Raw genomic sequence first — 14,350 nt, forward strand, 5'->3', positions numbered from 1 at the left:
TCAGGTTTAACAAAGTCAAATATGGTAGCTGTGGAAACCATCTACCAACTTTCAAAATAAAAGACACATGCAGATTTCCAGTTGTTTCACTTGGGGAAAAAAATAGCATCATTACCTGTGACGCCTCCATAGTCGATGTAAATGGAACAGAAAAGAAACCACAGATTGTTTTAATACGGTACATGCTGCTGTCTTTCTCCTTGGGTGTGATCGTGTGAGCTGGGTAAAACTTTGTTTCACAATTCTCTGGTGGTTTTGTGACCTCATGGGACCAGCTGCATGATTTGAGTTTTGAAGAAGAAGAAGAAGAAGAAGAAGAAGAAGAAGAAGATGAACAAGAAGAAGAAGAACAAGAAGAAGAAGAAGAAGAAGAAGAAGAAGAAGAAGAAGAAGAAGAAGAAGAAGAAGAAGAAGAAGAAGAAGAAGAACAAGAAGAAGAACAAGAAGAAGAACAAGAAGAAGAAGAAACAGAAACATTGTTCTGTACAGCACCTCTCAAGATAAAAATCATTAGGTGTTTCACAAAAACATTTAAAAAAATTAAAACTGAAAAAGATAAATAATAGGATTTAAAAATACCATAGAAATGGGAAAAGTACAAATTGGGATTAAAAAGTGTGAGGAAAAGGAAAAAGGAAATGAAAATGAAAAAGGCAATCACTGAATCTCGGGAAGGCAGAATTGGTAGAAAGAGCTGAATGAGAAGAACGTATACGTAGTGATGAAGAATCAACCATGTAAAGCCAACCTGCTGCTTTGTAAAGGAGACCACTGAGTCCACTGATCTCAGGCTCAGGGGGAGAGAGTTCCAGAGTCTGGGGGCCACAGCAGCAAATGATCTGTCACCTTTGGTCTTCAGCCAGAGCTCGCAGGGAAAATGCATCTATTACAATAATTATGCATATGGTGGAAAGCGAGGGTAACCCTTTCCTCTATGTGAAGTTGGTTTTGAGCGAAGAGGATATGTACATTTTTTTCTCCTTTTTGGTCTTATCAGCAAAGTTATTAGCAGTTATTTTTCAAACCAGAGGTGAAAAAACCTCTAGTATTTACTCATGTAAATAGCAACTGAAAGGCAGTGGCTCCCGTGACTGATGCTGCTGTCCACAACCTGTTCAAATGGAAGCTTCCAGGCATATTTCACGAGATGGATTCCTTCTCTGTTGTCACCAGGCACTTTTTCCTTTCCTTTTTTCAAGTGAAAGTTTTAAAGCCAGTTTGATAAACAGTATTGCATCTCTCTCTGGCAAGGTCATTTGTTTGACGGAGTGTCTTTAAACAAAGTAGGCCATTTTATTTTTGCCCAGGCACCGTTAATGGAATGGTGCTGATGGCATGTTAGGCATGGGGTGAAAAGTGTGCATGCGCTCTCGTGTTTGTTTGGCGACTTGGTTTGATGCTTGCATCTGTCAACCTGATAGTATCTTGTCAAAGAAACGCTGAACAAGGAATGAAGAATCCACAAAAACAGCATCTGCCAGCATTTCCAAATGTATACGTTTTTCCACATACCACGAAGGAATAACATTTCCAATCAAATGGATTACCAGAGCTTCAATTATTAGTCTTAATGCTCATTTAAGATAAACCAGAGTTCCAAGGGGTTCTTAGAGTTTATAATGTAACACGTGTGTCACAAATGTGTAGAACAATTTCCTGACGTGCACACATAACCCTTCAAATTATGGGGTATGTCATCTGCATATAGCAGCATCTTAACCTGCACATGTTCCACCATTCAGTTTCCTTCTCTCCCATAGACTCATCCTCAGTATTGTAATTTTTCCCGCTCTATCACATTAGTTCTACAACCGACACTTAAGCTGTCTCTCTTATCAGCTGTCCTTGTCTGCAGCATGTTCAATGTGCTTTGACATATGGCTTCTTAGAAAAGAAGCACGCGTCCATATGGTTGCCCATATGACTGCAAATGACTTATGAGGAGAGGGATGGGCACCTCTCCATTATGACAGACATACACTGTTAAATAGTAAACTTTAAGTGTATATCACATCCAGGAGGAGAATATTTGGAATGCATACAGACTGGGAATGTGATGAAAAAATGCAGTTATCAGAATGGCTTGTACAGCAGTGTAGGTTTTACACTTTCTATAGAATTTTATGTAGGTTTTTGTAACACTTGGTTGTTGTTTGAGTCTTATGTGTTAACCCTTGTTTTTCTCTCCTTTTTGCCAATTTAATTTGCCTAATCCAAAGTAACTAAGACGGTGTGTGCTGAACAGTGTGACGGGCGGTGCTTTGGCTCCTATGTAAGTGACTGCTGCCATCGTGAGTGTGCAGGTGGCTGCTTTGGCCCCAAGGACACCGACTGTTTTGTAAGTGGACATGTGCAATAAGTTATTTAAAATTATGCTGGGACCAAAAGTAAAGAAAATTTTATGAAACAAGTTATTTTCCTGATTTTTGTTCTTTTTTGTGTCACTTTTGTTTTATTTGTTAACCATTATTTTGCCTTTTCTACACACATACAAATACATGTCATAAATGTTGTTTTTCTTCTATAATTGTCACTTGTTTTCAAAATACATTGAATTATACTTGTTATTCTGAATGAGATCTCACTTATGGATTTGTTCTTTGGGTCTTATCTTCTTTATATTTGTTTTATTCCATGTGAAACGCCCTTACATTTTGAGATTCTGGCATGTAAATCATAGTCTTGAATAACCATATAAAATTAAATATCATGTCAATGTATTTCTTATTCATTTTTTAAAGTTTTACAGGGCTAATAATTTAACCTTTGAACTTCCTCATCAAGAAAAAAGCAATGCAAAAATTCCTCTTTTGCATTTTTTTTTATTTGGGCATTAGTTAAATGTTATTTAATGAGATTATTTTTAATGATTTAAATAATAATTTTAATAAAAAGGTCATTTTAGAACTTTTTTAATGTAGTAGTTTTTTTCTTGTTAAATTCATTTTTTTGCTTCAAAGACCAATTAGTTGACCAGACAGGTACATGACTAGTATAAAAACATATTTGTATGTAAATTTGCAAAAGCAAATGAAAATTTTTTTTTAGAAATATCTGAACTTCATTTTGACAAATATCACCAAGAATAATTCATAAAAAGATACACGTTTTGAAACCGTATGGAAATGATAATGTACTCTTCATATTTATTTAAATTTGACAGATGTAGATTACAACAACAAAAATAGAGGATATTATAATTTGCAAGTAAACTCAACTACTAATAAATTATGTTTTACTTCATTAATGCATTTTTATTTGTTTTGCATCATCTAAGAAATAAGAAAAATAAAAAAACTAAAGTATTGGAGAAATGTATTCCCTAATGCACTGTAACTTATGTAATTGGTAGAATTTAACAAAGTCATAGTTAGTCACATTTGTCTACAAAATTGTATACCCTTTTTTGTGCTTTAGCAACACTAAATACAGAATTTACAAATTAATATTAATTAAATTATATATATGTATGTGTGTGTGTGTGTGTGTGTGTGTGTGTGTGTGTGTGTGTGTGTGTGTGTGTTTGTTTGTCTAAACTAACTAAAAATCATTTAAAATTTACAGGCTTGCACAAACTTCAATGACAGTGGGGCATGTGTCACCCAGTGCCCTCAGCAGTCTGTCTACAACCCTAACACCTTCCAAGTGGAACACAATCCCAGAGCAAAATATACCTACGGAGCTTTCTGTGTTAAGAAGTGCCCTCGTAAGTTACAACACACAAGCTTCAAGGATGTACAAAGTACTTTTTACACATTTCTGGTTTAGGACAATTCAATAATGAATACTTTCAAAGTTTTTTTGTTTATTATAAACATTTCATTGATATATATAAGTATTTTATTGAAAAAAAAATAACAGTGTGCTGACTAACATATCCTATGTTCTATAACTTTTTGGTGGAAATTGCACTTTTTTTCATCTCTAAGCCTTCCAGCGTCAGTTTATAAAATCATTAGTGAAGAAAGTTCAACATTATAGACAAGATCAGAGGGCCATTTAGCAAAATACCAATGAGATCAAGTAAATTTTAACCTCATTCAGTATATTCTATAAAGGTGTTTCCTGTTCACTTGTATTTTTACTTTCTTTGCCAAGACCTGCGTGTTGTTTTATTGTCTATTCCTTTAGATGAACAGTGAACTGCAACAACATATGGGAATATTAAATGATAAAATGTATTAATTAAATGTTCATCATGGCCTGCTGTCTATCTGCAAACCCCCTACGTGAAGCCTGAGGGTGTGGTAATTGGTGCGTGCACAGCCTACACAGGTCCTAATGAGTGAATCAGCATCTCTCACTGATCTATTACCATTGTTATAAAACGGTTGAACACCGCTCAGCCAGCCACTAACCACTTACAAAACCCACAGCTAGTGGGCAACCCGCAGGTGTTGATGAAAAGGCCAACCAGCAGGAGTAAAAGTGTGACTTATTGCACTTGGAGGCAGAATTACTTTTAAACACGCATACTCTTGTGATGAAATGCAATATAATAGCAACAAAACGCAATGGGCATTTGCCACGAGAGGGTTTTGTTATTGCCAACAGAGGCGCTACATGCCGACAGGCAAGGGAGGCAAATGCTTGGGGCATCCACGCCCCTCCGCCAAATGCAAGATAGTTTGTTTTGCAGTCGTTGTGTCCATGAGCCAGACACTTAACCCACAATGCATTCTGTTGGTGGTTGGAAGGACGGGCGGCACCAGAGCTCAGCTCACTGCAGTCAGTGTGCCCCAGTGCAGCTGTGGCTACACTGTAGCTCATCGCCATCAGTGTGCAAATGTGTGCATGCATGGACTGATTATGTTGCAAAGTGTTTTGGGGGGTTGTAGCACTTCAGAAGGCTCTATATCAAGTATAGATTTACCCTTTTTACCATTTTTCTTGAGGGTTGCATTCTGGCTTCATGGTTATAGAACCAAAAACTTCATCAGAAATTTGGCAACTGATTCAGGCAGAACATTTCACTAAAAACCAGTCGCTGATCAGCACTTAACAGGTAAAACTTTATTTTTGCACCAAACCGTGTTTTATTGTCATAAGTGAAAAAGGACATACAATTATAGGTACTAATTTAGCTTTTACAACAAAAAAACAATACAAAACAAAACAAAAAGTCAACAAAACATTTCGATAAAAGTTAGGAAGGCAAGAGTGAACAGAAAATTAATTAGAGCTAATATATATATTTTTTTTTTTGCTATATGATTGCCTTGTATTTTAAGGCTTGTTTCTGTGTCACAAACAGCAGCCATCTGTATTTGACATTTACAATGTCCTGTTTTCTTTTTATTCCAGATAACTTTGTGGTGGACCGCAATTCCTGTGTAAGAGCATGTCCCAGTAATAAGATGGAAGTGGAGGAAAACCACATTAAAATGTGCATTTCCTGTACTGACATCTGTCCAAAAGGTAAGTCAAGAAATTATAAATGAACATAAAACAACTGCAGATGCCACAATATGTCTTTAATATGTTATTTATTTAAACTAAACTTAAAATGTTGGCTATTTCAACATCTTCACTTAATATTTGATCATCCTTATTAAAATCATATAACCTTGGTTAACAGACCTACATTTTTCTGCATGATATTATAATTAATATGTGTATTGTGTAGCTTGTGATGGAATTGGTACAGAAAGCCTGCAGACAGCTCAGACTGTGGACTCCAGCAACATTGACAAGTTTATTAACTGCACCAAGATCAATGGAAACCTGGTCTTCCTTATTACTGGGATCAAGGGGTGAGGACATCAAACTTACCAGAACAAACAGACGGAAGGGAATGTCTTATTTTAATTGTGGATGCAGAGTACAGAAACCAAACTGCAGTCCTAACTTTTATCTTCATTCTGATCTTCTGTTATCACTGACAGAGATGTCTATCACAACATTGAAGCTCTGGATCCAGAAAAACTGAACGTATTCCGCACAATTCGGGAAATCACAGGTTGGTGCATGACATCCTGCTCATTATTTTCTTTTTAAACAAATGAAGAAAAGTTACTCTCAACTGAATTTCTTCTCTCATCTTCTGGAGAGACACACCTCTGATTCTTGTGTGTTTTGTGTGTGTGTGTGTGTGTGTGTGTGTGTGTGTGTGTGTGCGTGCGTGCGTGCGTGCGTGCGTGCGTGCGTGTGTGTGTTTGGTCAAGTCAACCCACTCCCTTCACTTGAAACTGTCCACACCAAGGGCAGACATCGCAGCATAAGATGAATATTATATGAGTCTTTCAATCTCCTCTTGTCTTTCTGCTGCCTCTCCCTCGGGGACTCTGTAGCCTTGAGTCCCCCTCTGTCCCAGCTCTCCCTTCACGCACCATGAAGAAAAGATCCTCAACATGTGGTGCGCATCGGTAATCATCCGGCTCCCCTATGCCACCGCCACTTTTGAGCTCTGTGTACGCTGTCATTTTCCCACCCCAGACATATGACAATGCCATCAGAACATCACAGCCTGGATCTGTGATGTCACCTTCCCGTATTAAAAGAAGAACGAACAAGAGGCTATTGAAATGTTGTTGGTGAAGTATCTCAGTTAAGACAGAGGTTTAAAAAAGTAGCTCTGAATTTAAATAAAACCACAACTTCACCATTTGCTGTCGTTCATAGAGCCAAAAATAAGGTTCAAAGAAATTTAAAATGCACATAAATGTTTGTGTGTGTGTGTGCGTGTGTGTGTGTGTGTGTGTGTGTGTGTGTGTGTGTGTGTGTTTTGAATTGAATTACAAATTGAGAGCATTTTTTCAGAAATTAAAATAGCTTGAGTTTGCAATGTTAATGTCCATATTTATTGTTTGATTATGTCCCTCACTAAAATTATTTTTTATTTAAAAACAATTTGCTTTGGGGCAGGGGCAGATTAAGGACTGAAGAAGATCCGGGGCTTAACACACACACACACACACGCACACACACGCGCGCACACACGTGACACGCACTAGTCAACATCATATATATTTGTCTTGTACCACATAATTTTTAATCTGAAGCTACATATTAAGCATTTTCAGGGCAGAGTATTGTTCCTGTTAGTGTTTAGTGTGAGATGATAGTAAATATTCCCTTTCTTTCTCCATCAACTTTACCTGATAGTAAGCTAACTTTAGGCAAACCAGCAGTACAACAAATATTTTCAAGTAAGACTCACAAACCTGAGTCAACACCAGTCTCATCAAAGCTGGGGTTCTGTTGCGGTACTTTTTGTCTAAAAAACGTCCTTATGTCCATCTTCACACATGCGTTTCAGGCAGAGTGTAGAAAAAAACCAGGCACTGCAGAAGAAGCCGGCTGCTGAAGGGCTTCTTCAGTGGTGGAGGCTCAGGCAGGCTGTATACAAACTATTGCTAGCTGAACCCTCTCTGTTGGACTTTGGTACTGCATGTTACTTCCATGTTTGAGATCCGGGGCTTTTCATTAAAGATTCGGGACTTGAGCCCAAGTTGCCGGGCCTAACGCCACCCCTGCTTTGGGGGCAAATGTTCTTGAACAGTTAAATTGGTATTAATCGAGACTAATTAATCACAAAGCCTCTAATGATTAGAGAATGATTAGTCGTCAACGTCGTCGTCTTCCTCCGCTTGTCCGGGTCACGGGGGCAGCATCCCAACTAGGGAGCTCCAGACCGTCCTCTCCCCAGCCACCTCCACCAGTTCTTCCGGCAGGACCCCAAGGCGTTCCCGGACCAGATTGGAGATGTAACCTCTCCAACGTGTCCTGGGTCGACCCGGGGGCCTCCTGCCGGCAGGACATGCCCGAAACACCTCCCCAAGGAGGTGTCCAGGACACATCCTGACCAGATGCCCAAACCACCTCAACTAACTCCATTCGATCCGGAGGAGCTGCGGTGCTACTCTGAGTCCCTCCCGAATGTCCGAGCTCCTCACCCTATCTCTAAGGCTGGGCCCGGCCACCCTACGGAGGAAACTCATTTTGGCCACTTGTATTCGTGATCTCGTTCTTTCGGTCATTACCCAAAGCTCATGCCCATAGGTGAGGATTGGGACGTAGATCGACCGGTAAATCGAGAGCCTGGCTTTCTGGCTCAGCTCCCTCTTCCCCACGACAGATCGGCTCAGCGTCCGCATCACTGTAGACGCCGAACCAATCCGCCTGTCGATCTCCCGATCCCTCCTACCCTCACTCGTGAACAAGACCCCGAGATACTTAAACTCCTCCACTTGAGGTAGGACCTCTCTCCCGACCCGGAGTAGGCAAGCCACCCTTTCCTGGTCGAGAAATATGGTCTCAGATTTGGAGGTGCTGATCCTCATCCCAGCCGCTTCACATTCGGCTGCAAACCTACCCAGCAAGAGCTGAAGGTCAGAGCTGGATGAAGCTATGAGGACCACATCATACGCAAAAAGCAGAGACGAGATTCTCCCACCACCAAACTCGACACACTCCACACCACGGCTGTGCCTAGAAATGTTGTCCGTAAAGGTTATGAACAGAACCGGTGACAAAGGGCAGCCCTGGCGGAGTCCAACTCTCACTGGGAACAGGTCCGAATAACTACTGGCTATGCGGACCAAACTCACGCTCCTCTGGTAAGGGGACTGAATGGCCCTTAACAAAAGGCCACCGATCCCATACTCCTGGAGCGTCCACCACAGCGTGCCCCTGGGGACACAGTCATAAGCCTTCTCCAAATCCGCAAAACACGTGGATTGGTTGGGCAAACTCCCATGCCCCCTCCATCACTCTTGCAAGGGTATAAAGCTGGTCCACAGTTCCACGGCCAGGACGAAAACCACATTGCTCCTCCTCAATCTGAGATTCAACTTTCGATTGGACCCTCCTCTCCAGTACCTTGGAGTAGACCTTTCCAGGGAGGCTGAGGAGTGAGATCTCCCTATAGTTGGAACACACCCTCAGGTCACCTTACTTAAAGATGGAGAACACCACCTCGGTCTGCCACTCCACAGGAACTGCCCCTGATGACCACGCAATGTGCAGAGACGCGTCAACCACGACAGCCCTACCACCTTGTAAAGGGTTTAATTTACATATTATTTTGTGAACCATAAGACATGAGATTCCATGGAAAATATGAAATCAGCGGGTACGGGGGTTGCCACCACGACTGGCACCGTCCACCTTGCTACCACAGCTAGCAACAGCCGCCTCAACAATCGCAGAGTGGAACAAGGCCCACTCGGAGTCGATGTCGCCCCACTGCTCTGGGACGCGGTCAAAGCTCTGCCGGAGGTGGGAGTTGAAGACCGTCTTAACAGGTTCTTCTGCCAGGCATTCCCAGCAGACCCTCACTATGCATTTGGATCTGCCAGGTGTACGCGGCATCTTCCCCTGCCATCTGATCCAACTCACCACCAGGTGGTGATCAGTTGACAGCTCCGCTCCTCTCTTCACTCGGGTTTCCAAAACATACGGCCGCAGGTCAGATGATACGACTACAACGTCTATCATCGACCTGCGACCTAGGCTGCCCTGGTAACAGCCATATTCGAACATGGTGTTTGTTATGGCCAAACTGTGGCTTGCACTGAAGTCCAATAATGAAACACCACTCGAGTTCAGATCAGGCGGGCCGTTCCTCCCAATCACAACCCTCCAGGTCATGCTGTCATTGCCCACGTGAGAATTGAAGTCCCCTAGCAGGACAATGGAGTCCCCTGATGGAGTACTATCTAGCACTCGTCCCAGGGACTCCCAAAAAGGGTGGGTAATCTGAACTGATATTTGGCGCATAAGCACAAACAACAGTCAGGACCTGTTCCCCGACCCGAAGGCACAGGGAAGCTACCCTCTTGTCCCCCGGGGTAAACCCCAACACACAGGCAGAGAGTCTTGGGGCTAACAAAAAGCCAACCCCAGCCCTCCACCTCTCACCCGGAGCACCTCCAGCAAAGGAGAGTGTCCAACCCCTCTCAAGGACTTGCGTTCCAGAGCCAATGCTATGTGTCGAGGTGAGTCCGACTATATCAAGCCGGTACCGCTCAACCTCTGCCACAAGCTCCGGCTCCTTCCCCACCAGCGAGGTGACGTTCCATGTCCCAATAACCAGTTTCCTTGTTCGGGGATCGGACCACCAAGGCTCCCGCCTCGGTCTGCCACCCGATCCACACTGCACCGGACCCTTCATGTTCGTCCTGCAGGTGGTGGATCCACAGTTGGATGTATCCGGTTTGGGCTGGGCCCGGCTGGGCCCCATGGGCGAAAGCCCGGCCACCAGGCACTCGCTAACGGGCCCCAACCCCAGGCCTGGCTCCAGGGTGGGACCCCGGTAACCCTCCGGGCCGGGTACTCCGACTCTTTGTTTTTACGTCCATGAAAGATATTTAAAGTTAGATAAATGAGTAAATTATATATATATATATATATATATATATATATATATAAGTTGACCCTAAAGTAGCATTTTGAAGAAGTTTCTAATTGATATTTTTACTACTACTTGAAGCACATTTCCACAGAATAATCAGAAATGTATGAAACAAGTGTGAAGCATCAATCATAGTTTGCATGAGTTTCCAGTTATTTTTAAGTATATATATATATATATATATATATATATATATATATATATATATATATATCACGTGTTTTTCCTGAAATAATTTGATGTTCTGTTATTGTTAGTAAGGGCAGCTTTAGCGCAGTTGATGGGCCAGAAACCTGTGGCCATGTAGTCAGATGTGTGTGTGTGTGTCAGCTTGGCTTGTCCTCTCCCTGAGCTGTCAGGAGAATGTGACGTCTGACTGAAGCAGTCAACCTGCCTCTCTGACCCCGAGGTCACAACTAACATTGCTTTAGCTTTCAAATGAGCAGCAGATGAGGACAGCTACATTGTCCACACCAGCACTCCTATTTTTTCCTGCCGTCAGTTTTCCTTAGCTCCTCATTCCATTGGCTTCTCAAACCCATTCAACGGGTCAAGTTTCTTTTTAAAATGGAGTGGGCAATCAACACATCTGATTTAAGTGGGTTTATCAGTAGCATAGCTCAAAATGTAATCAAGACAACTTAAGCAACCTTAACATTTGCCTTTGAGCTCACAGCCCTCTTTGCTGAGAGTCTCCTGAGTACAATTTGCGGTCCAAATTTGAATGTTGAAAATTTGGCTCTCGGCATAACATGAACTGCTGTTGCTATGGCTTACAAAATCTGTTAGAGCTGAAAGGATTCAAAGCTGATTTCTGTTGGTATAAAACAAACTGCATTTAACATCATGTGGTGTCATAATATTGAAACGCCATGTTCTGATACTCTGGTTCGTTCGGTGGGTCGTTTGAGGTAAATCCAGCTTTTATTTGAAGTGCACGTCTTCTCCGATGGGCTCTTTCGTATCTTTCTTGTGTGCGGTTTGTGTCATTAGCGACTCTGGAAGATGCTGGCAAATTCTGATTCAGATGGGGTAGATGTGAGTTGGTTCAGTGCTTCTGAGAGGACAAGCAAATGGTAGGGTCATCAGAAACTCTGTCATCACGGAGGTCGGGTGTATGCTTGTGCTATATTTGGGACAGTATTGCTTTATTACTCCATAGTTACAAAGCAGACCATGTATGTCCTTTTACCTCAATAAAGGCTGATGATTGTTTGACTGAGTAGCAAATGTACCTTGTTTGTGACATGTTTAGTGAGTGCCTGCTTGCTATGTCAGCACAATCATGTTTGTGATGAGGCTTCAATCTGTGGGTTCAAAGTAATCTTGTAAAGCTGCAGTTGTTCCCTCTGGCTAGACTCTGACACATTTTCTAACTGGCTTGGGTAAATACATTTAAGTAGTGGCTTGTATGCGGGTCAGCATCATAGATATCATTCAAAAAGATCAAAGTAAGTGGAGATGGGTCTGATCTCCCCATGCAAGGCTCTGATGGCATTTGGCACAGTTATGCGGTCACAAATGACAAGTTAAAAATACTTTGAGGATTTAATTAGTAACTGGTTGACAGAAAAGGTCTATAACAAACATTGCAAAAGTGATAAGTAAGATATTCTGACAAATCAACACATTTTAATGCCAATATTATAATATCTAATAATATCAATAGGTGCCCAAATGTTTTGTGGATGTACATGCTTTTAAACATAGAAGGAAACACCAATAGGCCTACACTGAAATTTTGCAGTATTTCTTGTTATATGAATCCGTATTTAGGGCATGAACTTTTTTTTCGAAATGTAAAATTTTATTTCCAGGGTGTTATTGTGGTATATTACAAAAGTTTGCTTCTGTGTTTTCATACAGATAATCACAGAAAAAGAAGTAATCAAATATGAAAAAAAACCATCAACAAGCTAAATAAACAATCTAGAATATTATAAATCATTACAAAACACTTAAGATTCAACTAGCTAAACATTTCACTTGTAGAATACAGTGCCTGTGCTCGGCAGCCTCGCCTCTGTCAGTGCGCCCCAGGGCAGCTGTGGCTACATTGTAGCTCATCACCATCATTGTGTGAATGTGTGTGAATGGATGAATGATACACTGTAGTGTAAAGCGCTTTGGAGTCCTTACTCTGAGAGGCGCTATACAAGTGTGGGTCATTTATCATTTATCTTAGAATACAGTATTTTATAATTATTATACAACGTAGACTATTAATGAAGCAAATTATTGTAGAATAGTTTGAATTGTTTTGAACAATAATGATCATTTCAGATTCAAATAGGGTATTAGAATAATATGTATTAGAGTATCATCTTCCTTCTCTTGACCATGTAGAGCCCTGAAAGTTATAGTCAGGATTCTAAAATGAACTCTAAAGTTCACGGGTAACCAGTGCAGAGACAGTAGAATAGGAGTGATGGGAGCTCGCTGCAGAGTTTTGGACCAACTGAAGGCGGTCATGTTTTTTTTTTTTGTTCAAACACATGAAAAGTGTATTACAGTACTTTAGACGGGAGGAGATAAAGGCATGGAAAACCACATTTAAACAATGTGAAGGGAGTGAAAACATCTACATCACTTTTACGTTTAGAGATTAGGATTTAGGAATCTTCACCAACTCTTCTGCTTCCATATTGTGCACCATTTATTTAGCAACTTAAGTGAGAACACTCAAATGCCAGTTCAATTCTGGCAGAAGCAGAGCATCATTTACTGCTGCAAAAGGATAATTGGAGAAATGTAACAGTGCAGCAGTTCACTGTGTGATGGAAAGTGACAGTAAAGTGGTATCCAGTGTGTTGTTTTCTAACAACTATCCATATATTCGCTCATCTTCAGTGACAGCAAAAATGGGATTGTCTACTTCAAGCAGTCATCTTTAAGTTTTATTAGCCTCACATCAAACACGAGTGTTAGCAACATCCTTTTGCATAATACAGATCAGTGATTCATGATTATTGCTTTTATTCATCTCCAGTGCAGGACCTCTTCTATGCAGTGTACTGAAAGCGTGTTCTTCCTCCTTGTAGGTGTCATTGATTTACATTTGGTTTCTCAATGCATACTGTTTTCTTCAGCTGATTTCTCACACTTCTACCACAAACATTGAAATGTTCTTCTTTTTGCTGAACATCATCAACTTTTGAGATACACAACTCTCAGGTTTCTGCTCACTGGGAACTTTTATCATCTTTGTTCATTGCTGATGTTGAAAAACAATTTTAAATGAGCTATTCTAATCCTTTTCATTGCTTTTAATGAGCAGCTCTCTTCTATTGAACCTCTTCACTTGTTTTTTTGGACAAAATTATGTTTTTATATAAACTTTTTAAATAAACAACCTTAAACTGAAATTGAAGCAGCCATTTTTGTTTAGAGAGCAGATAAAACAGCTTGTAAAAGGGTCTGCAAACACTCTTTGCAGAGTGCAGACTAATTTGCATGTATACAAAGGTAACCGTTGGCAATACCTTGTTTGTATGTTTCTTTCATTACATTTTCCACTTCATCTTTGTGTAAAAGCAAAATAGAATTATTTGCAACTTTGCTGTTTTTGTTATTAATAAAGCCCAAATGATCAGCTGTTAAATGAATGTGCCAACATATAAAACCCTCACTTTCTCTCTTTTTTATCAGATCAAACCTCCTGTTAGTGTCTAACGAGTTGTACTTCCATTCTGCAGCATATGTCTGCTGTCAGTGCTTGATATCCATCATTACATTCATCATCTAGAACGGAGAGCTCCCCCCACCCATCCACCATTTCACAAAGATGCTGTTCTTCGGTGGTCAACTTAGGAGTGGCATTAGATAACGCTTTCACCTTTGATGCACATGTGGGTGCGGTTGTATCGTCCTCTTTTTACCACTTGCGACGTCTGGCCAAAGTGAAGTCATTTTTAACTAGATAGGACCTCGAGACTGTTGTGCATGCGTTTATCGCCTCTCGTTTAGACTACTGTAACTCTGTCTTAATTGGGGTGA

The 14,350-nt window shown here is 40.9% G+C and overlaps 1 protein-coding gene across 2 annotated transcripts in view; it reads left to right on the forward strand.

Annotated features, from left to right (window-relative positions):
* Positions 1 to 14,350, forward strand: part of erbb4b (erb-b2 receptor tyrosine kinase 4b) — a 453,698-nt gene that overhangs the window by 326,398 nt on the left and 112,950 nt on the right. For both annotated transcript variants that reach the window (XM_070543942.1, XM_070543941.1), the window contains 5 exons: positions 2,220 to 2,338; positions 3,565 to 3,706; positions 5,305 to 5,418; positions 5,627 to 5,753; positions 5,886 to 5,959. In XM_070543942.1, the coding sequence (XP_070400043.1) occupies positions 2,220 to 2,338; positions 3,565 to 3,706; positions 5,305 to 5,418; positions 5,627 to 5,753; positions 5,886 to 5,959 (576 nt within the window). The remainder of the gene's footprint in view (positions 1 to 2,219; positions 2,339 to 3,564; positions 3,707 to 5,304; positions 5,419 to 5,626; positions 5,754 to 5,885; positions 5,960 to 14,350) is intronic.

This window comes from Nothobranchius furzeri, chromosome 14, assembly GCF_043380555.1.
Source record: "Nothobranchius furzeri strain GRZ-AD chromosome 14, NfurGRZ-RIMD1, whole genome shotgun sequence".
NCBI classification, from domain to species: domain Eukaryota; kingdom Metazoa; phylum Chordata; class Actinopteri; order Cyprinodontiformes; family Nothobranchiidae; genus Nothobranchius; species Nothobranchius furzeri.